This window comes from Pleurodeles waltl, chromosome 8, assembly GCF_031143425.1.
Source record: "Pleurodeles waltl isolate 20211129_DDA chromosome 8, aPleWal1.hap1.20221129, whole genome shotgun sequence".
Taxonomy (NCBI): domain Eukaryota; kingdom Metazoa; phylum Chordata; class Amphibia; order Caudata; family Salamandridae; genus Pleurodeles; species Pleurodeles waltl.
In genome coordinates this window covers 1,132,626,599-1,132,650,264 of record NC_090447.1, presented here as the reverse complement: position 1 = coordinate 1,132,650,264, position 23,666 = coordinate 1,132,626,599, and the positions used below count along the sequence as shown (strand labels likewise).

The 23,666-nt window shown below is 43.3% G+C and overlaps 1 protein-coding gene across 4 annotated transcripts in view; it reads right to left on the bottom strand.

The window, feature by feature from the left end:
- The window catches only part of NAA16 (N-alpha-acetyltransferase 16, NatA auxiliary subunit), a 476,406-nt gene that overhangs the window by 5,994 nt on the left and 446,746 nt on the right, over positions 1-23,666 (bottom strand). For all 4 annotated transcript variants that reach the window (XM_069205334.1, XM_069205337.1, XM_069205335.1 and 1 more), the window contains one exon: positions 14,743-14,840. In XM_069205334.1, the coding sequence (XP_069061435.1) occupies positions 14,743-14,840 (98 nt within the window). The remainder of the gene's footprint in view (positions 1-14,742; positions 14,841-23,666) is intronic.

The following is a 23,666-nucleotide window of genomic DNA, read 5'->3' as shown; positions in this document are numbered from 1 at the left end:
CTCAATCAAACAGAGCCAGATCAACACCGTTGTGGCTTTGTGTATTTCTATGTCGAGGTCCTAGCTGCAGCCCTGTTAATCCAAGCACTAGAATGCTTTAGATAAAAGCAAACAAAGGGTGTTGAATATTCACTTGATCAAAGGATGAGATATTTCAGACATATACTTGTCCTGTAAAAAAAGAAAGAAAAAAAAATCCATGGGCCCCGTTTGGTGCCATGTAAGGAAATGAAATATGGCAGCAGAGCTATGATAACAGCAACCCTGATTATGACAGGTCTCCTTTTAGCTCAGGGTTTGGATTCTACAAAATGCTCAGTTCACATACCTTTCTGATTGTACTGGAATGTACAGGGCTCTATTTATCGAAAATCGTTGAATATTCACAGGTTCTGGATATGTAGACACTCTGTTTATGATTAGCCTCTGTTTAGGATAACTTTCTGATCATACTGAGGCTCTCATTATGGCAGCACATTCATTATATTGAAGCTCTGACTATAACAGAGTCCAGTATATATATATATATATATATATATATATATATATATATATATGAAAAATGTCACTTACCCAGTGTACATCTGTTCGTGGCATGAGACGCTGCAGATTCACATGCTGTGCACTATCCTGCCATCTAGTGTTGGGCTCAGAGTGTTACAAGTTGTTTTTCTTCGAAGAAGTCTTTTCGAGTCACGAGACCGAGGGACTCCTCCCTTTCGGCTCCATTGCGCATGGGCGTCGACTCCATCTTAGAATGTTTTTCCCATAGAGGGTGAGGTAGGAGTTGTGTATATAGTAAAGGTGCCCATGCAATGGAGTATGTATGTACATAATGTGTAAAAAAGTGATATATATTTACAAGTTTACAAATGTACAAGTTTCATCAACCTATAATGTACAATTTTCATCAACTTATAATGGCTACAGGCTCCCGGGGAGGCAGGAGGGCGCATGTGAATCTGCAGCATCTCATGCCAAGAACAGATGTACACTGGGTAAGTGACATTTTCCGTTCAATGGCATTTGTGGCTGCAGATACACATGCTGTGCATAGACTAGTGAGCAGTTATCTCCCCAAAAGCGGTGGTTTAGCCTGTAGGAGTTGAAGTTGTCTGAAATAATCTTCGTAATACAGCCTGTCCTACTGTGGCTTGTTGTGTTGTTAACACATCTACACAGTAATGTTTTGTGAATGTATGAGGCGTAGACCATGTGGCTGCCTTACAGATTTCGGTCATAGGCATATTTCCTGGAAAGGCCATTGTGGCGCCTTTCTTCCTAGTGGAGTGTGGCTTTGGTGTAATAGGTAGAACTCTTTTTGCTTTAATATAGCAGGTCTGAAAATATTTCACTATCCATCTGGCAATGCCTTGTTTGGATATTGGATTTCCTGCATGAGGTTTTTGGAAGGCTACAAACAATTGTTTTGTTTTGCGAAATTGTTTTGTTCTATAGATATAGTACATTAGTGCTCTTTTAATGTCTAACATATGTAAAGCTCTTTCAGCTACTGAGTCTGGTTGTGGAAAAAAGACTTGGAGTTCCACCGTTTGGTTTAGGTGGAACGGTGATATAACTTTTGGTAAAAATTTTGGATTTGTGCGTAGAACCACTTTATGTTTGTGTATTTGTAAAAAGGGTTCTTGTATAGTAAATGCTTGTATTTCACTTACTCTTCCAAGAGATATCATAGCTATTAGGAAGGCTACTTTCCAGGTTAAGTATTGCATCTCACAAGAGTGCATGGGTTCAAATGGTGGACCCATGAGTCGTGTTAATACAATATTGAGGTTCCATGAGGGAACTGGTGGTGTTCTCGGGGGTATGATTCTCTTTAGACCCTCCATAAATGCTTTGATGACTGGCATTCTAAAGAATGATGTTGAATGTTTAATCTTCAGATAGGCAGATATTGCTGTGATATGTATTTTAATGGAGGAAAAAGCTAGCTTTGATTTTTGTAAGTGTAATAAGTAGCTTACAATGTTTTTTGCGGACGCATGTAGTGGTTGAATTTGATTATTATGGCAGTAATAAACAAATCTTTTCCATTTATTTGCGTAACAATGTCTTGAGGTAGGTTTTCTAGCTTGTTTAATGACCTCCATACATTCTTGTATGAGGTTTAAACGTCCAAATTCTAAGACTTCAGGAGCCAGACTGCTAGATTGAGCGATGCTGGATTCGGGTGTCTGATCTGTTGTTTGTGTTGAGTTAACAGATCTGGTCTGTTTGGTAGTTTGATATGAGGTACTACTGACAGATCTAGTAGTGTTGTGTACCATGGTTGGCGAGCCCAAGTTGGTGCTATTAGTATTAGTTTGAGTTTGTTTTGACTCAGTTTGTTTACTAGATATGGGAGGAGTGGGAGAGGGGGAAAAGCATAAGGAAATATCCCTGACCAACTCATCCATAACGCATTGCCCTTGGAGTGAGGGTGTGGATACCTGGACGCAAAGTTTTGGCATTTTGCGTTTTCTTTTGTTGCGACTAGGTCTATTTGTGGTGTTCCCCAGCTTCGAAAGTAAGTTTGTATTATCTGGGGATGAATTTCCCATTCATGGGTTTGTTGGTGATCTCGACTGAGATTGTCGGCTAACTGTTTTGAATTCCAGTAATCTGATTTGATGTAAAGATTTAGTGTTCTGAGGTCTAATATGGGTCTCAGTGTTTTGTCCTTTTTTGGAATTAGGAAATACAGAGAGTAAACACCTGTTCCTCTTTGATGGTTGGGTACTAGTTCTATTGCTTCGTTTTGTAACAATGCTTGGACTTCTATTTGTAACAGATCCAAGTGCTGTTTGGACATGTTGTGTGCTCTTGGAGGCACATTTGGTGGTAATTGTATGAATTTTATGCAATAACCATGTTGGATAATGGCAAGGACCCACAAATCCGTAGTTATGTCTTGCCAATTTTGGTAATAATCTGTGAGTCTTCCCCCCCACAGGTGGTGTGTGTTGGGTGTTAGTGACATTGGAGTCACTGTTTAGTTTGTGGGGTTTTTGAGCTTTGGAATTTCCCTCTTGGTTTAGGGAATTGTCCACCCCTATATTGTCCCCGAAAACCTCCTCTTTGATATTGGCTCTGGTATGTGGGTCTGGCCTGTGAGGTTGAAGGTTCTGTGGCTTGTGCCCGAAACCCTGCTCTAAAGTGTGGCTTCCTAAAAGTGCCTCTGCTCTGTGGGGAATAGAGCGCGCCCATGGCTTTGGCCATGTCAGTGTCTTTCTTTAGTTTGTCTATAGTTGTATCCACCTCCAGCCCAAACAATTGTTGTCCATTGAAAGGCATATTCAGCACAGCCTGCTGGATCTCTGGCTTAAATCCTGAAGTGCGTAGCCACGCGTGTCTCCGAATGGTGACCGCCATGTTTACTGTTCTGGCGGCTGTGTCTGCTGAGTCCATAGCCGATCTTATTTGGTTGTTGGAGATACTTTGGCCCTCCTCTACAACCTGTTGGGCACGCTTCTGGAGCTCTTTGGGAAGGTGTTCAATGAAATGTTGCATTTCGTCCCAATGTGCCCTGTCGTATCTTACCAGTAGAGGTTGCGAATTGGCAATTCGCCATTGATTGGCTGCCTGTGCTGCCACCCTTTTGCCTGCTGCATCAAATTTCCGACTTTCTTTGTCGGTGGTGGTGCGTCCCCAGAAGTTTGTGAGTTTGCCCTTCTCCGGGCCGCTCCTACTACCACTGAATCAGGAGTTAGTTGTTGCGTAATGTAAACAGGGTCCGTAGGGGGAGGTTTATATTTCTTCTCCACCCTAGGTGTGATGGCTCTGCTCTTGACCAGGTCTTGAAACACCTGTTTGGCATGTTTTAATATGTCTGGTAACATTGGCAAGCTTTGGTATTGGCTATGTGTTGACGACAGGGTATTGAATAAAAAGTCATCTTCTATAGGTTCCGAATGTAATGCTACGTTATGGAAAGTGGCTGCCCTGGAACCCACCTGCATATAAGCAGTACTGTCTTCTGGTGGTGATGGCCTTGCCGGGTAGCACTCCAGACTATTATCAGAGACTGGTGCATCGTACAGATCCCATGCATCTGTGTCATCTTGGCTCATCCCTGTGTGCGTTGGTGACTGCATCATTGGGGGTGTTGCTATTGGGGACAGATGTGGTGAGGGCAGTGGCGATGGCTGTGGAGAAAACTGTGGTGGTGTTTTTTCTTTAGCCACCTTTGCTTTTGGCTGCAATTCAGTTTCATGGAATGCGAGCTTCCGCTTCATTTTAATTGGGGGAAAAGTTCTTATTTTCCCCATGTCTTTTTGTATATGGAGCCTTCTCTGGGTATGGTCTGGCTCTCCCATCTCCAGTTCTTGTCCAAACTTGTGGCCTTGTAGTTGTGAGGAAAGGCCCTGTTCGTCCGTATAAGAGCTTTATTTCGGCTCAGAGGCTGGGTGTTTCTGCACCAAAACCTTCTCAGCAGTCTTTTTCGGCTCCGAAGAAACCTTTTTAGTTTTCGGGGTGCCGAGTTTGGTCGGAGCCGGTATCTCGGTGCCGAGTATATTCTGAGCCCGTATCTCGACCAGAGTCGGATGTCTTTGGCTGCTGTGTGCCCTTTTTCGGTGCCGATGCTTGGTCACCGTGCTTTCGGGTAAAGCCATGGCCTGTCGGCGGTGGCGTCCCCTGGGCCTTCATGATTTTTGAGTGAGTTTTGGCCGGGGCTGGTTTACTCACGGTTTGTTGCCTAGTCGGCTGCTCACTCTCGGGCTCGTCCGAGTCCGAATCTGGGATGGAGAATGTCTCCTCTTCTTCAACGTCGGGGTGTCCGGCCAGTGTCAACGCCATTTGAAGACTTCGAGCTCTCCGGTCATGCAGCGTCTTCTTGGACCGAAATGCCCGACAGGCCTTGCACGTATCCTCTTTGTGTTCGGGGGACAAACACAGATTACAGACCAAATGTTAGTCTGTATAAGGATACTTAGCGTGGCATTTGGGGCAGAAGCGGAATGGGGTCCGTTCCATGAGTCTTGAAGATGCACGCGGTCGGGCCGACCAGGCCCCGTCGAGGAGTGGAAGCCCCGAAGGGCTGCCGGAGCTCTTCTTTTCTTTGGTGTCGATGTGCTATGCCTAACCCGATACCGATCGCAAACAATACCGACAAATTTTCCGTTTGTTAACTAACTTTTCCGAACTGAAATACGGAGCGAAGAGAAACACGTCCGAACCTGATGGCGGAAAAAAAACAATCTAAGATGGAGTCGACGCCCATGCGCAATGGAGCCGAAAGGGGAGGAGTCCCTCGGTCTCGTGACTCGAAAAGACTTCTTCGAAGAAAAACAACTTGTAACACTCCGAGCCCAACACTAGATGGCAGGATAATGCACAGCATGTGTATCTGCAGCTACACATGCCATCGAACATATAAATATATATATAATATATACACACACACACACAGATACATACATACACACACACTCTCAGTTTGGTTTTTGAGGAAGCCTTGTAAGAACTGCTCTGGCAAATGTACTTTTTATCAGTCATTCAATTTCACAAATGTTATTGTAAATAAACTCATATTCCACTTATGGTCCAGGGCCTCAGTTGCCAAAGGAGAATCAAAGAGATTGCCTCTTTTGACACTCTCTGATTGACCACACTGTGCGAGTCTTGCATATTTGCCTTCATCTCACAGTGACACAGTTCTCTTGTTAACCATTATTATGAAACACATATTAAGTGCCATATCAATGACTAGAGTTGACATTACGTTTTACATTTAGATAAACTGCGAAAAGCCTAGTCAGATTCAAAATGTTACACTCTATAAATATACGTTTGTCTCACACATGAAGTTGTTGTTTCAAATGAAAAGGAGTTATTTGCATGAGGACTTTTACGTGAGCACATTTGCTCACAACAGCTGGTAGTAGGTGAGAAGTAGTTGTCCATGGGCGGGAAGGCCCTCTGGGCTTCTGCTACAGACCTGCATTTTTGAGGGGTTCGCAAACCTCTCTCCAACACAAAAAAAAAAATCCAGGGTGGGAAGAGAGGTTCTCCAAGGGGAAACACTATTTTGCCTCTGAAGAAAAAAGAAATAAAAGTTTTAATAAATTAATTTAAAGTTGATTAGCAGATTTTCGCACCAGCAGATATATGTAGGTACAATTACTCACTTGAAAATGGAATTCACTAAAGACTGGGCTACAGACTACGTGCTTATAAGGTAGACACACTGGAGCATATAACTTGTCTCTGACTAAAATTATTAGACCTGTGTAAGAACTACTCACAGGACCTCTTAAGGTTGGTAATGTTCATACAACCTATTTTACCTAACAGACTAAGGTTTTTGTAATTAAGCTTAGTAAATGTCTGGATCTAACATATAATCTGATTAAAAATAAACTGGGTCAAATTCCAGAATTTTACAGTCTTAGCTTGAGTAGAGTTTGGGCAGCTTTAATCATGATTCTATCTGGTTTTATCGTTTACGTTTTGTCTTATTACATTTTTTTTTTTTTTAGGTCAGCTGAAGGTTCACTAACTCCTACTACCACTAAAGATAGTTAACAATATGTCTGGCAACCTGTGATAGTTTGGGGCTTCCAAGCCTACAGCTATAAATTCTTATGAATTCCAAAACATTATACATCTACTCTAAAGCAAGGTAACAGACTAGTAGGGGCACTTTTGTGAATTTTTTTTTCAGAAAAGGACCCATTCTGGTTTTACACTACCCAGATTAGTTTTACTCGTACTCTCCATTATTATTCTTATTCTCATTATTCTTATTATTTTTTACATATTGGCATGCATCAAATATTTTGTTAAATAATGCTTTAGAAAATGTTTATTAAAGTTGTTTTAAAAAAAGTTACAATAGGTTAGTAAAATAGACCTTTAGTGTTTCAAACTACAACTATTTTTAGATATATTTTATTTTGAAAGCAAACAAACTGCACAATCGTTTAGCAAAACGGCAACCTCCGATTTTAGGTCACAAATATTTTTTGGTTAAATTGTTCGCTTACAAAATAAAAATCACCAATCTTTCATTTGCAAAATGCACATTCTGTGAGCATTTTAAACTGCCGCTAAACGTTAGTACGCATTTGTATATTAGAACCATTGTTAGTAATGTGAGCTGAGCTTCTATTCCTTAAACTGCTCATCACAACAATAAATATTGTGCATTAATTTAATAAACCATAAATACTATATTGAACATATTATACATATGGATGGCTAATCAGCCGTAGCAGCACACAAATCTGTTCCCTGCAATCATACTGTGGAACTGTGCACTGGTAGCCAAAAGGTATTTAGGGTGCTGAACATACCTGTCCTGTGGACAATATAAACATGCAGATTTCTCCTTGACCGCAAACAGCATGTTCTGGGAAACGAGCAACAGAAATTCCACAACCATGTGAACCATGCCCTGATTGCATCATTTACTGAAAAACCTTTCCAGCTTGCTTACAACCAAAAAAGCACAGCACATACTTTTTATGAAAATGGTTAAGTAAGAACCAATCAAGCGTTGCCCAAAAATAGGACAAGCTGTCTAGATTTGCATTGAATCCTCAATGCATATCAAATATAACTAAGGTGCTCCTGAAACCAAGAAGCACTATCTTCTAAGTGCGGGGAGGAGAGTTAACGAAGTTTAAGGAGGAAGACTAAGTGTTACTGAATTGTTTTAATGTGCAGAGTCCAACATCTTGGTCATGAATTTGGAATGTTTTCTCCTCTTGACATACACTGTGCATATTATAATCAGAAAAAAAGCATGCAATTTACTAATGCTGGCAGACAAAATCATTAAAAAAGCTGCTTATAAAAGTGAGTAGTTTTAAGGAGAACGGTCTCTAATTGTTGATTTTGTAGACCCACTCAGAACCAGGCTCCGTTTCCACTGCAAGGCCTTAGCCAGGTTAGGCAGAAAAACTTAAACCTTTACATATTGCTGTGAGCCACTGACGGTGCACAAGGAAAGCCCCAGAAATCATCTTCTATATGAAGAAAGTGCACGTAGATATTTAAAAAAGCCTGTCCTGGTCAGGAACTGTCAGTATTTTAAAATGAACAATACCCTGACATCGGAAATGTCTTAAAATGTCTTCAGACGAGAAACCTACATACTGACAGAATTCGTTTCTGTGGCTTTCTTGCTCCATTTCTCGTGGATGCTTTTTTATTTCTGGTATTAATTCAAAATAGTAATCCCGTAGCCTAGGTCTTAAAACCACAATAGCAATGAAGTAAAGGTAACAATGGATATGTGCCTGGGGAAAACAACGGCATTTAGGACAGCTTATGAAAGACCTACATAGGTATATTTTGTGTATTTAGGACATATCCACACTCCCTCTGCGAGGAAGAGAATATGCTGGACAACTGACACTATTTGGCAAAACTCCATTTGCAGTTTCTTGAATTGTTCAAAGCATGGAAAGGGCTCACGTGTCAGTTAGTCTTCTACGTTACGAAATTTGAAACAGACTTTGGCATAGAAAAAGTCTATTATTCCAGATCATAATAGTCATCAAAATCCAGCACTTCTACAAAACCCTAAGTACACAATATAACGAACAGCTCTGTATCTGTATGCAGCTTTTACTAGTCCAAAAATGCACCAACAGCAAGAACTGCTCAAGCCGTCCTTACACTAATCTGCATTTACCTTTACAAAAAAAGATCACCAATTTTCAATATCATGACAGTTGCTTGCTTTCAAGGTCACTACAATCTCAGATGCTAGTTCCTAATCACAAAACGGTAAATGTTTTAGGTTTTAGACAAGAGCTCGCAGTTTGAAGTAAAAGTCTGCACTTTCCTTCTGGCAACCCCGTGTCTCAAATTGCAGCATTTAGGTGAGGCAGGGCCACTGAAAGGGCCATGCGTTTGATCCTACTGGAGTCCAATAGGTTGGTCTGCTCCCAGTGAAGACATAGGGCCTCATTACGAGGCTGGCGGTTTTAAGACTACCAGCTTTGCGGTGGCAGTCCGACTGCCACAATAAGAACCTACTGGTCAGATAACCATGCTTTCGCCACCGGGATCGGTGATCTCAATGGGTTGACGGTAGGTGCAGGTAGGAATCAGTCAGGGAAGCACCGCATGCAGAACCGCCTTGCTGATTATTACCAGATTCTCTGCCAGCCATTTCATGGCAGTACCACCACCATGAAAAGGCTTTCGGAGAACAGCTGCAGGGGACATGTGTGGAATGGCATGCGAAATGGCATGCATGGTTCTGTCATACAACACCCCCCCGCCCCCAAACCACCCTGAGGCCCAAAACTACACCCCACCCGTAATACCTAACCTAATACGAAGGCCCCAACATCTCTGAGCCATAAAGAATACATTTTAAAAAAATACCTTAACCCCCCATCCCGCTCCTGTAAACTAAAGTACCCCAACTTCCACCTGCCCTGAACCCTAAAAAAAAACAACTACCCATCCCCTAAAAACTAAACTACTCCGACACCCCCACCCACCCTGAGCCCTAAAAACAAACAAAAAAAAAAGCTACCAACCCCCTCACTCTGCCCCGAACAAGTAAGCTACCCCGATCTTCCCATCCTGAGCCCAAAAAATCTACCCTGTCCCCCAAACCTAAAAACTAACCAACCCTGACATCCCCCACCCGCACTGAGCCCAAAAACCTTCCCCAATAAGTAAACTACCCAAAATATCCCCCACACCCAGAGTAAGCCTTGTAAAAAAAAAACTAGATCGCCTCATACCCCGCCTCATAAAACTAAATTATCCTGACCCTTGCCGGAGCCCTAAAAAATAAAAATAAAAAAATACCCCGAACACTGCACCCCTGCCTCTAAAAACCAAAGTTCCCTGACACCCCCACCCACCCCAAGCTCTAAATCCACCCCACTGATAAAAACTATCCACCATCCCCACCCCAACCCCATTAAAAAATAAACTACCCAGCCCCCACCTTAAAACCCTAAATAAAAAGAATTACCAAAACCCCCACCCCACCCCCCCAAATAAAAATACCCCGGCCCCTCCACCCTAATCCCTTTCAATAAAACAATACCCACAGCCCCAACCGCCTCTCCTTGAGGGAAAAAAAAAAAATGAGTGTGGGGGATATCAAGAACAGAGTAGGACGCTGGTTAGGTGATCTCCTTCTTTAGACATGGGGAACGAAAGTGGCAGTTAAGTGTATGAGGGAGTTCACTTTACGGACTAGGTAGTCTCACACACATTATATTGTGTCATGCTTCATCATATGACCACCTAGCCCCAGACAGGTAAGATGATACTACCTGGGCGGACTCGACCTTGTTGTTAAATAAACACTGAGGGAGTGCTGAAAGTTTATTTTCCTGGATAAGTCAAGGGATCCAGTTGAAAAGTGAAATAGATGTTAAAATTACTTCACAAATCACCTATCATTTATAATGCTTTAATGGAGGTGTTTGTTGGAAGGATTAAAAGAACAATAGGGACACATTTTAATATAATGATTCAAAATGTCTTACAAAAAATTGGGACCAACATGTTTCTGCCCTCTCTAAGAGCTGGAATGATCTGGAGCTTTCTTCAGGGTCAAGGATTCCCTAATGTATAAGGGGCTAGATGGGTATGCTAGACAGTGAGCAGATACTTTAAAATGCACACGGGGCCTACCACTGTAAACTGTTGATGTAAGGCCTCGAAGAGGAGAAAGTGAATGAAAATTCAAACAGTGAAATATATAGTGTATGTGACAAATCACTCCACATCACTGCATACTAAGGTGTAAATACCATGCCGTGGGTTGCACACACATTCATGCAAGTTATGAGAAATCCTTATACCAGACTGTTGGTCCAGTTCTTAGTAAAGGAATTAAAAGGGAGGGTTGGGGGGTGTTAACCCTATGGAGAATAGGCAATTAGCCTCAAGTCTGGGAACATGCGGAGGGGAGCAGCCCCTTATAGTCACACTCTACGGAGGAAAAAAGGTTCAAAGTATGTCAAAGTTAGTTTAGGCTAAGGAAAGGCTTAGTAGTTTTAAATGACAGAAAATACGTCCAGCTAGTTTCACTCAAAATCTGTGTAACTAATCAGAACTGGCTCGTAAGGTATATGACATTGTTAAAAGGTGGAAAATGCTGAATTGAGGGGTCACAGACAAAACAACATAAACTATGTAGGACACACAGACATGACATTACTTATCTTTAGTCAGGTCAGGTCTATTGTGCTCCCAGAGGGGGCAAGATTGGAAGGGGAGAAGTGGGAATGAAAAAGAGGGGAGGAGTGGGAGAGGAGGGGAAAAAAGGAAAAGAGTGAAAGAGGTAGAAAGAAAGCGAGAAACAGACATGACCCGAACAGCAGGCAACAGCAGAAAAGGAAAAGGGGAAAAGAGGGAAGGTAAAAGAATATTTTTACATGGACATGGAAAAAGAAATAGAAATGGATAATAGAAAGGAAAAAAGAGTTAGGATGGAATTAAGACAGAAAAGAAAGGAAGGAATAAAGTGAACAGAGGAAAGGGTGGGAGTGAGGTGGGGTTAGGAGGGTCAGGAAGGTTCGTGGAGATTATTCATACAAGGTTGACCATTGGATCTCATCATTGAGTCCTGTGGTGTCAGTGTGTAATCTCCAGACCCAGCTCTGTTCGGAGTGTAAGTTTTTGTTTCATGTTTGTTGTTGAGTTGTTTCATTTGTCTATGACAGCCCATTCCATGTTGTCAGGAGAGTGGTTGCTCCTAATGTAATGGTCTGTAAGTCTGGTTGTGTCCCACAGGCACCTGATGGTGCTTCTCTGTTCACATATGTGTGTACCTACTCTCCTTGTAGTCATGCCAATGTACATGAGCTGGCAGGGGCTTTTGATAATGTAAATCACATTCTTGCTGTTGCAATTAGAGAGTTTTCTCAGTTCACATGGAGTTTGTAGACCTAGTTCCAATTTGGTAGTTTTTCTCATAATTTCCACAAATGTGTGTGCAACCCACGGCATGGTCTTTACACCTTAGTGTGCAGTGATGTGGAGTGATTTGTCACATACACTGTATATTTCACTGTTTGAATTTTCATTCACTTTCTCCCCTTCTAGGCCTTACCTCAACAGTTTAAGGCCTGTGTGCATTTTAGGGTCTTAAAGAGGGCAGAAACATGTTGGTCCTAATTTTTTGTAAGACATTTTGAATCATTATATTCAAATTTGTCCCTATTGTTCTTTTAATCTTACCAACAAACACATCCATTAAAGCATTATATCTAATAGGTGATTTGTGAGGTAATTTTGACATTTATTTCACTTTTCAACTGGATCCCTTGACTTATCCAGGAAGATAAAATGTCAGCACTCCTTCAGAGTTCATTTAACAACGAGGTTGAGTCCGCCCAGGTAGTATCACCAATTTTTTAGGGAGAAATTAGTTTTGTCACCGAATTGGCATGACCCATCGAAAGCCATGTCCATAAAGGATGTCTGTATGTCACCCAAAAAACTTGTAGATCACATCTATGACTGACAAGTGAGCACCACACTAATGCTGATCCCTCACACCAGACAATCAGTAATATCCATTCCATTACGAACCACATATTTGAATGCATCTTGAATGGTACAAGCTAACAAGGTCCTAAATTCTTCTGGGACCACCAATAAGATCTCACTGGTCATGTCCAAGAGGACGTGTGTGCAGCAGTCCAATAGGCAAACAGTATTCCAAACACCTCACTCCTCTTTTGACTCCCTAACCGGGAGGGAGGGGGTGGGGTGCCTTAGGGAAAGAACTGGCATTCACCTTACTGGCGGAACTTGGACCACCAGGCTGTCTGGAGTACGATGGTGCATAAGGAAGTGAGTCACCAGGGGCCCGTGTATTGTGTATGGTCACCTGCCCAGTCACTATTGGGTAAGAACAAGGCGTAGACCAAGTGCCAATCACTGTGTCAATGATGGCTTAGGTGAACAAGAGCAAGTGTGCAGAAGAAGCAGGTCAAGGCTGCAAAACTTCTAAAAGCATATTTGTCTTAATTTCAACAGAAGGCAGGTATAGATCTAGGACCTCATCAGCATGTCGAATCACCACAGCAAAGGACGCACTCTTTTTCAATGGGGGCCCAAAGGCAAAATATACCCTTTATCAGTGGGAAGTATGAAGCCTACTCGCCTTCTGTAAGTCCAAATAGAAACTGTTGTCATAGTGAGAAGGTAAATCATCCCCCATCCCCACCACCATCTTTTCCGAGTGGTGGCAAGCTTTGGTCAAAATCTGAGCTAAATGGACAATGGAACCTCTGAGTATGCCTCCATAGTAATAGAGAATCATATTCAGGCAGTACGGAGACTGGGTATGTTGCAGTGGATTCAGAGTATGACCTTAGTGGGTTTTGAGCCAAAGCAGGCTCGGGGTCAGACAGCATAGTCTCCACCAGATCCACTTTTGGGTGCAGTGGTACTAACTTTGATGGGGAAAGGACAGGTGCAGGTGTTGGACCCAGAGTGGAAGTCTGTACTGCAGTGGATGCAGAACCAGAGACTGGCTCCAGGATCTAAAACAGCACTGAGAAAAGAACCTTGCTGTAGCCTTACTGGAGGCCTTTGTGTATCTTTGGGGCCTGAAAGCACAGTAGACAAGGAGTAACTAGGCACAGAATGGCCTCCTTATAGGTCTTGACCTGCTGCTGCATCACCGATGGCCTTAAGAACTCGTGGAGCATCAGTACAAATTATAGATTTGGCTCCTCAGTAGGTGACCGGGAGCATGCTTAAGTGGCTCCTTCATGCCCTCACAACTTCTCTTTAGGTAGACAGTGGAAGGACGGGGTCATGTCGTGCTTCGTCATCTTATGTTTCAGATTTTGACTACTGCAGGTCGACTCAGACTGCCACAAGAATCTCTCATGACTCAGGAATCGGCCTGTGCCCTTGACTTGAACAGAGAACGAGGCTTACATCAAGTTATTCCTGTGTTCAATGACATACTGCCTCACTTCACGGTCCTAGATCAGTTTCGGGCGCATGACAGTGCACTCCTTGCACAACTTGGGAGTAGTGCCCTGAGCTCAAGCACCAACTAAATAGATGGTGCAGGTCCATGACCAACATTTGTTTTCTGCAATCGCACATGCTTTCAAATGTTTTTTTTGGATTCGCCACAGATATTGTTGCCTTGCTTACTAGATTCAGTATTGGGGAATCATCACAAGGCTCATGAAAGTTAGTGCAGAGCTCCAGATCTGTGTTCAGAGACACAGTAAAAAAGGAACAGACGTCGGAATGAAGGGGGGGAACTTCTATGAAACTCTGCTTGGTCACTTATGGGGTGGAACACAGGTTATGTGAAGTTTAACTGCAGCAGCTAGCAGCTTGCAGGAGCAATGCTACGAAACGTTTGTAGATCCACCCTGCTATCTGGAAAATATGCTTAAGGTGAGTGATCTGCGGTTACAGGTATTCATCAGAAAGTGGTAACATTTTTCAGCCCTTTCACCATCTTCCTTTAAACCAGACTGATAAGTCTTATTTTTCAACTGCCATTCATATGCAGTGACAGCACAGACAGAGACCGGTAATTGGCAGTATGATATTTATTTATTTCTGGCTAACATTTCTCAACGGAGGAATTGAACATGCCTCCTTGGAGACTAAATCTTCACCTAGGTTCAAATGGAAGAGGAAATATACTGGAAGCAGGTAGGAGGGCCAAAATAGGCATGTTGTGGTGAATGAGACCAGAAAATCAGGACTAAAAAGTAAAACCTAACCGGAATAAAACATCTAATTTTAATACAATAGAAGAAAAAACCTTACCTTCACATTTCTATCTGTTAGATTTGAATCCAATCTAGTAGCTACTGCAATTGCTTTCTCTTGTCGAGATGTATCCAAAAAATACATCATTTTAGCACCTAAAAATTGATAAGCAAAAGCACATTCAATTATATTAATTCATTGAATTAAAGACAGAAGTATACTTGAGGGCTATACAATATACTGTTTGTATAACATGGAACAGAGAAGTAAAACTACTACATGAAATTCTCATTCTCAAGTGCATGGTGATTTCATCAAGCAAGTGTCATCTCTACACCAGCCTTCCTGTCTCAAAATTTTCAGCTTCTTTATTTGGCCTACAGTGACAACCACAACATACACATTTCAAGATAGAAGAGGGTGAGTCAGAAAGGTTGTGTAAATAAATACTCCTAGTGAACTTAGAGCCAAGACTTTACAACATCGATTATCTACTAGCCCAAGTGTTCCAGTTCCTTTAATTATTTAAGTAATCCCCATGGACAAATCCCAGGCATAAAAATGTATATTGGGGGGTTGGGGGTTCGTGGGAGCTGAGGCATAGGCATAAGAACATATTTCCAAATAAAATCTTGTATGTGACGTAACCAAACTGGACATTGGCTCTGAGCTAGGAAAATATATAGGTTTCATGGAGGAGATGGGTATAGTTCAGCAGGCAGCTCTACATAGAATTCCACTGACCAAGGGTCTCTAAAAGGCCATCGTTGATAGTTTTATTTCCACTGGTTGGCACTGATTCTAGCTGTCGGATTCAGGTTCAAGAAGAAATGCAAAAACCCTTTATGCAACAGATGCTTCAGAATTTTCCTTTAAGGGTTAGGACCATGTAAGTGAAAAATACTAAGAAGAGTAGCAAAACCGAGGGGTCCAAATCACTACTAAAATCAAAATTTTAAAGGTTTAGAGGTGCTACAAGGGGTAGTAAGAAGGCAAATTTATTGATTCAACTGTAAATATGACATGGAAAAAGGAAAATGTTACTCACTCTGTAAGCATCTGCTTGTGCCACATAGTGCTGTAGATTTAACATGATATGCATACTACTTCCATCTAGTATTGGGTGAGTTGTTTTTCTTTGAAGAATGTTTCTTGAGTTATGAAGTAGTGTAACTCTACCTCCTGCTTGCAATGTGCATGGTCATCGGCTACACTGTTTTTCCAGGTGAGGGTGAGGATGAGACTGGAGCAAAGTGACACAGAAAAGAGAGAGATATAAAAATGACCATGCAAGGAAAGTACAAAGTAAAGGCAATTGCAGCAGGCAGAGGCGTCCAGGGAGGATGGAGACCCATGTGAATCTACAGCATTTCATGCCATGAATTGATGCTTACAGGTCGAGTAACATTTTCCATTTGAGACATGTGTGGTGTAGATACACAAGCTGTTCCCAGATTAAAGCAGTCTTTCCCCAAGCAGTGACTAGTCTGTTGACGTTGCACAAGTCTAAAAGAGGATACACAGTACACCCTGACCAACATTTGCTTGTTGGTGGGCTAGTTTGTTCAAACAGTAATGTTTAGTGAAAGTGTGTAGTGTAGACCAAGTAGCAAATGTATGCTACTGGAAAGTTTCAAAGGAAGGCCATAGAGGACACTTTCCTTGTGATAGAATGGGCCATAAGATGAACAGGCAAACCTGCTTTTAGCTTTTGTGTAACAGGTTTAGATGCATTTAACTATCCAACTGGTTATGCCCGATTTTAATAAGGCCTTCCCTTTATGTGGTTCAGAAAAAGCAACAAACAGAAGCTGGATTTTTCAAATAGGCTTTGTTGTATCTATATAGTGCATTGAGGGTCATTTGATGTCCAAGGTATGAAGAGCGTATAAACAAAATCAAAATGCACTCCTGCTTTCTGTGAAGTAAACCAATTCTTGATGTCAGTTTACTGTGTGCAGGAGGGTATCAATCCTGATCCTGGGTGAAAATAAAATACGTAACCAATGCTGTCCCCGTCTGGGAACAGCATCCCCATAGCACTATAAATATATTTGTGAGGGAGGTTATTCCTTAACTCCCTGTATTTGTAATCCTTTTTGCACATAAATCTGTAAATATAATTTCATATTTCCTTTCTTGGCAAATAAGGGTTGTATGCTTCCCCTGAGGAATGGCCAGATGGCCTGAAATGCATTGGGATGTTGGGAACTGCCACAGAAACTATCACCAATTGAATGACAGCCTGTAATGTCAGTTGAAACATTAACTCATCAGTTGGAAGCTTCTGAGCCTTATTTTTCAAGAAAACAAACATGAAATTCTATTTACGGATTCACACACAAAAAGGATTAAAATCTGGTGAATTAAGGGAAAACCTCCCTCATGGAGATTTTTGTAGTGCAGAGAGGGGATGTTGTTCCCGGACTGGGTCAATGCTGTTTAAATAAGGTATGATGAGCCCTCTCTGCAAATGAATCAGGTTGTGAAAAGAAAACTGGTGTTCCACGGACTGGTTAAGGTGGAAAGGCGGAATCACCTTAGAGAGAAATGTTAGGTTGGTGCAAAGGAGCACCCTATCTCTCTATGAACTTGAAAGAAAGGTTCTTCCATGTTTAAGGCCTGGACCTCAGTAACATGGCTTAGTGATGTGATAGCAACTAGGAAAGCTACTGCCTGAGAAAGAATTTGTAAGGGATATGAATTTGGGGGAGGGGGGGTACACGTAACTCTTGTGAGGACAATATTTAGATTCCATATTGGCTGGAGGCACCGAGGGAGGAATGACTCTGAGCCCCTCCATAAAGGCTTTAATAACTGGAATCCTGAAAAGCAACACATGTTGCCTACTTTGAAGATATGCAGCCAAAGGCACCAGGTGTAGCTGAATGGAAGTGAAGGCTAGATCACACATTTGGAGGTGCATTAGGTAACAAACTATGTTCTGAACTGTGGCTGCCAGAGAGTGAATGTGGTTTCAGAGGCAGTAGCAGACAAACCTTTTCCGTTTGCCAGCACTGCAGGCACGAGTAGCTGGCCTGCATGCTTCATTAAGAATGTTCATGCATTCTGGAGGTAGACTGAGATGACCACATTTTTAAGACTTTAGGAGCCAGATTGCAAGGTTAAAACTCTTGGGTTTAGGGTGCCTGATTTCTCCATGGCTCTGCAAGTGAAGGATCAGTGAAAGTTTGAGGAGAGTGGTGAACCTGGGTTGTCTGGCCCACGTGGAGGACACTAGGTTGAGGGTGAGGAAGGTCTGCTGTAGCTTCTAAGCTAGAGAGGGGGAGAAGAGGACAAGGGAAGGCTATATTCCTGACCAGTTTATGCATAAGGCATTGCCCATGGACTGTAGGTGTGGGAATATAGAGGCAAAGTTGGGCACCTTGCCAGGTCAGTTGATGTGGAAATTCCTGTAGATGGGACCCCACTCGCCCTGGACTGTGAGGTATTGCAGGTGCATCCTCCACTCACCGAGGGATGCATGCATTGTGACAGTGATCTGCGGAACTGGGTTAAGAAAGGGCCACCCTGGCAACAAGTTGTTGGTTTTCCACTACTGCAGAGAGATGAGTTTTGCTGCTGATCAACACTAGCTCTTCCCAGTGACCCACGTTTGATAGCATTGATGCGATAAGCATTCCTGAAGCGGGCGCATGAGCAATCTTGCATGGGGTAATATGGTGATGCAGGAGGCCGTCATGCCTAAGAGGTGCATGACTGACTGTGCTGTGACCTGTTGATCTGGCTGAAAAAGAGGTAGCGATGCACAGAGGGACTGGACTTTTGCCAGACTGAGATAGGCTTTTCCAACCTCTACATTAAGATGGCTCCCAGACACAGTTGAATTTGAAGGGGTAGGAGATGGGACTTTACATTATTGATGGTAATGCCTACTTTGTGCAGAATGTCTATTGTGGCTTGGGTGTGTGCACAGCAGTGCTGTGCCACTGTGCTCTTTATTAGCCAATCGTGCAGGCAGGTGGAATACATAGATGCCATGCCTCCATAAATGCGCGGCTACTACTGCAGATCATTTGGTAAAAACCTGAGGTGCGTTGGCGATCCCAAAGTGCAGCACTTTGAACTATTAATGCTGACCACTTACCACAGTTTGAAGGTAGCGACAATGCGCCGGATGAATCTGGATGTGGAAGTAGGTGTCTTTGAGAACAAGTGCAGCCATGAAGTCGCTTTACTGTAGCAGAGGTATGACACTCTGAAGCATGACCATTTGGAAGTCTTTTGGTAGGATGTACTCGTTCAAGGTTATGAGGTCTAGAATAGGCCTGAGGGACCTGTCCTTCTTGGGCACGAGGAAGTGGAGGGAATACACCCCTTAGCCCTGTATGTGGTGTGGCACAAGCTCTATGGCCCCCTTCAGGAGTGCTTGAACATCTTACCGAAGCAGATATTGGTATTCTGAGGAGAGGATGTCTGCAGAGTGGTATGCTGGGAGGTGTGGAGGTGAGCTCCAGGCAGTAACCATGTTGGATGATGTTTAACACCTAATGGTCTGAGGTGACAGAACATCTGAAATCATTCCCAGACAGGTGTTGTGTGATTGGGGGGAAAGGAAAAGGAAGTAATTGTTTGGCTGGGGCAGAACCCTTGGGGGAACTACCTTTGTCTCTACCTTTGGCACTATTTCCATGACAGGCATCCCTGAAGTAGCCCCTAGTGGGAAAAGGTTGGGCAGGCTGGCACTGAAAGGACGGAAAAGATTTGGGGGAAGTGGTCTGTGCAATAGGCAGAGCAGCGAAAGGACCCCTGTGGGGAAGGTGTCTGCAAAGCACCAATGGCTATCGCTGTTTGTGTCTTTTTTTATTTTCTCCAGCATCTCATCAACTTGTGACCCAAACAGATGTTCCCCATCAAAAGATGGGTTGAGGAGATGCTGTTAAACACCCGCTTGATGCCGGACAGACACAGTCAGGCATGCCTGTGGAGGAACACACTAAAATTAATCCCCCAAGCAGGGGTGTCAGCAGCATCTAGGGCACACCTGATGGTTGTGTTAGAAATCAGTTTGCCTTCTGTGAATAACTTATGTCCACTTTCATGGTGCTCCTTTGGGAGGTGTTGGAGGAACTCCTTCTTTTTGTCCCAGTGGGACCAATCATATCTAGAGAGCAAACCAATAACACTGGCAATGCTCCAGTGCTTGGCACAATGTGCCATGACTTGTTTACCATCTGTGTCTGTCCTTTCATTCTCTTTGTCCAGAGAAGGGGCATCGCCGGCCCCCTGAGCATTTGACCACTTACAAGCAGTATGAACCACTAGGGAATCTGGTGGGAGTTGGTCCCAAGCATTAATGGGACCTGAAGGGGAGGCTTTGTCAACCCGTAGGGTAATAAACCGGGCTCTGACTGGCTCCTTGAAGATATCAGGAGGGGGCTTGAGCATTCCCTTCAGCATAGGCATATATTGCATCGAGTGAAGAGCCGAAGAAAGAGGCTCAAAGAGGAAATCCTCCTCCATTGGCTCTTTATGCATTTACACATTCTGGTAAGCAGCAGCCCTACGTACAACCTATAGTAAGAAGAGGTGTCATCTGGCGGGGAAGGTCGGGATCAGTGTCTGCAGGTGGATCTACAGCATAATAGTCACTAAGGTTTCCCTGTGGGGATACATCATAAGCTTCCTCCCCACTGTGTTCTTCCATGTCAGAATATGGTGAACCCTTTAATAGGGCGTCAGGCAAAGAAAGAGGTGGGGAAGGCGATGCTGGGGGTCAGGGGTGAGTGAGTGGAGGAAGTCTGGGGTCAGGAAGAGGACTTGTGACTTTATTCTGCTTCTTTCGCTGCTTTGGATGAGGAGGGGACTTCAGACCTTCTCCAAAGCTGAACTGCCTCTTAGGAGGCTGAAGATTTGAAGTTGGAGGCTGTGCCAGTATACGACCCGTTTGGGGGTTGGATAACAATTTGTTGCTGTGGGGCGTCAAGCTGCTCCTGTAACCCCTGGAGGACCAGTTTGTGGGCTGGTCTTTGGAGCTGAGTGTTTTGGCGCTGGTGCAGACTTGTGCTTCAAGGCAGACAGACAGTCGGACTGGTACCAAACCGGGGGTGAGTAGGGCCAAGGGAGTCTGTTTTAGGATTTTCTTTGGTGCCGGATCTAGATGTGGTGTCTAAAGTTGAGTCAGTTCCAAACATGGCCCAAAGGCATTGTGGGCCCAGAAGCCTGTCTCTGAGGGTCCAGAGCAGCCAAATGCTCCTTGTGATGTAGAAGCTTGGAGTGGTGACGAGGGAGATCTGTACTCATGACCTCATGAGCCAGTGGGAGGTCTTCAATCTTCAGGTTGGAGTCCGAACCCTCTTCAGAAGAGAAAGCCTGCTTGTCAGTGGCCGGAGACTCGGGATGATGTTCTTCCTTGAGGTCTTGGGTGCCGAAGAGATCTAGAGAATCTTCACCACTCCTGCACAACATCTCAAGCTAAATGGCTCAGTGGTCAAAGGGTCTTTGACCAAAAGGACCAAGTGAGAGGCAGAGATTACAGACATGGTGGAGGTTGTCCCAGGTGTATTTTGCACAACACCAAGGGCAGTATCGAAAAGGTGTTTGGTCCATCACAGGTGAGGTATGTTAAGAGCGGATCGAATAGAAAAAAAGAGAGGCCCTGACGGAGTTGTGCAAGTTGGTTTTCTTTCGAGTCATGAGGTCGAGTGATTGCCACCAGAATTAAGGCACAGGGGCATCAACTCCACTGTTAGATCGTCTTCCCACATGCAAGTGAGAAAGGAGTATAAAGTAAGTTTAAGTAATGCGATGACCATGCTAAATGTATATATAGTGAAAATAGTAAATGTAAGGAACTGCAACAGCCACAGGTGTCCGTGAAGGAGGGTGGGTACGTGTGAATCTACAGCACTACACAAACAGATGCTTACACGGTAAGTAACATATTACGTGTGATGGCATGTGTGGCTGTAGATACACAGGCTCTGCATGGACTGTAAAACAGTTCCCCTCAAAAGCAGGGGCTAACCTGTGGGTATTACAGTAGTTTGGAAAAGGGTACACAGCACTGCCTGACCTACACTTGCTTGCTGGCATGCTAAAACATACACAATAATGTTTGGTGACGGTGTGTGGTGTGGACCATGTAGCTGCCTTACATACATCAGCTATGGGAATATTTGCTAAAAAGGCCATGGTTGCTCCCTTTTTAGGATTGAGCGCGCGCAAGCACTCAGGACCATGTTGTTATCTCTTTGTGCGCTTCTAACCACGCCCATGTCGTGTCTGTCACTTTCATTAGTTCGTGGGCTTGCCTTTTGAAAATCGATTAATTCCATTTGTGAAAGGCATGCATACATCATACCTTTTCCGGTGTTTAGCCCTCCTCAAGCGCACCATTGAACTACTGAAAACATACGAGGCTCCGTGTTTTCAGCTGGTTTCAGGACTACTTTATCTTTTCATTTCCTGCGCAGCGCGATCTCACTGGGCAGAAGTTGGGCGCTTTGTATGACATCGACCCTGTTACATGGATAATTGCACCTTTGCTGGTTACATGGATAATTTAATTGCACTTTTGCTGACTTTTCACTGCAAGCGAACTTCTGTTTACTTTTCTGTTTCTCCTTCACGGTCATTGTGACCATCGGCTCACATATGTGGAACTGTTTTACTTTTCATTATTAGTTTATGTGGCAAGAAAAGTCGAGTCAGGTATTTACAAAGCTAATAGCTCTAACGCGAACAAACGCGACACCTGTTGCATTGCAAATGCTTGTTCTGAGAAGTGCACGCTCCGGGAGGCACAGATAAAGGTCTTTTAGCCTCAATATAGGACATCTGAATGCATTTCACTATCCATCTGGCTATGCCTGATTTGGATATATGGTTGCCTTTGTGTGGTGGTGAAAAGGCAACAAAAATAATTGCATGGATTTTCTAAATGTTTTAGTTCTATCAATGTGGAACATAATTGCACTATTAACATCTAATGTAGGAAGAGCTCTTTCTGCAACAGAATCTGGTAGAGGGAAAAAGACTGGCAATTCCACGGATTGGTTGAGATGAAATTGAGACACCACCTTAGGTAGGAATTTATGGTTGGTGCGGAGAACCACTGTCTGTGAATTCGGAAAAGGGTTCTTCTAAGGTTAAACTCCGGAGCACACTAACACGCCTAAGTGAAATGATGCCGACTAAAAATGCCACCTTCCAAGAAAGAAATTGAAGAGGGCATGATTATAGAGGTTCAAATGGGGTACCCATGAGTCTTGTAAGTACGATATTAAGGTTCCAGGAAGGTGCATGCAGAACCCTTGGTGGATTAACTTGTTTTGAGTCCCTCCATGGCTGAAATTCTGAACAGAGAAAGGTGCTATCTATTTTGGAGGTTGGCAGCATTTGCAGCAAGGTATAATCATATAGAAGCATACACTTATCCTTCCTTTTGTAAGTGAAGTAGGCAGCAGACAATTTCTTACACCATGGCTTTGAAAGGGTCGATTTGTTTTGAGTGACAGAAGCAAACAAAACGTATCCCTTTTGCTGCATAACCTACTCTAATGCTGGGTCTATGTGCTTCCTTAGGAATGTCCATACATTCTGGTGGTAAGTAAAGGTAACCAAACTCTATGACCTCAGGAGCCAAACTACTAAGTAAAGAGTTTTTGGATATGGGTGCGTGATATGTCTGTGGCTCCGGGCGTCAAGGTCCAGCCTGTTGGGGAAGATTCTCATGTAGAACGACTGAGAGGTCAAGAAGTGTTGTGAACCAAGGCTGACGAACCCTGGTGGAAGCTACTATGAACACTGTAAGAGAAATTTGCCTGAGCTTCCAAACCAGAAATGGAAGGAGAGGGACAGGTGGAAAAGTTTAGGCAAATATCCCTGACCAACTCATCCATAGTGCATTGCCCTTGGATAGTGAGGGTGGAAACCTAGAGGCGAAGTTTGGCCATTTTACGTTTTCTGCTTTTGAAGTATGGTAGGAGGACTTGTCGATGGAGGTCCCATTAGTGGAC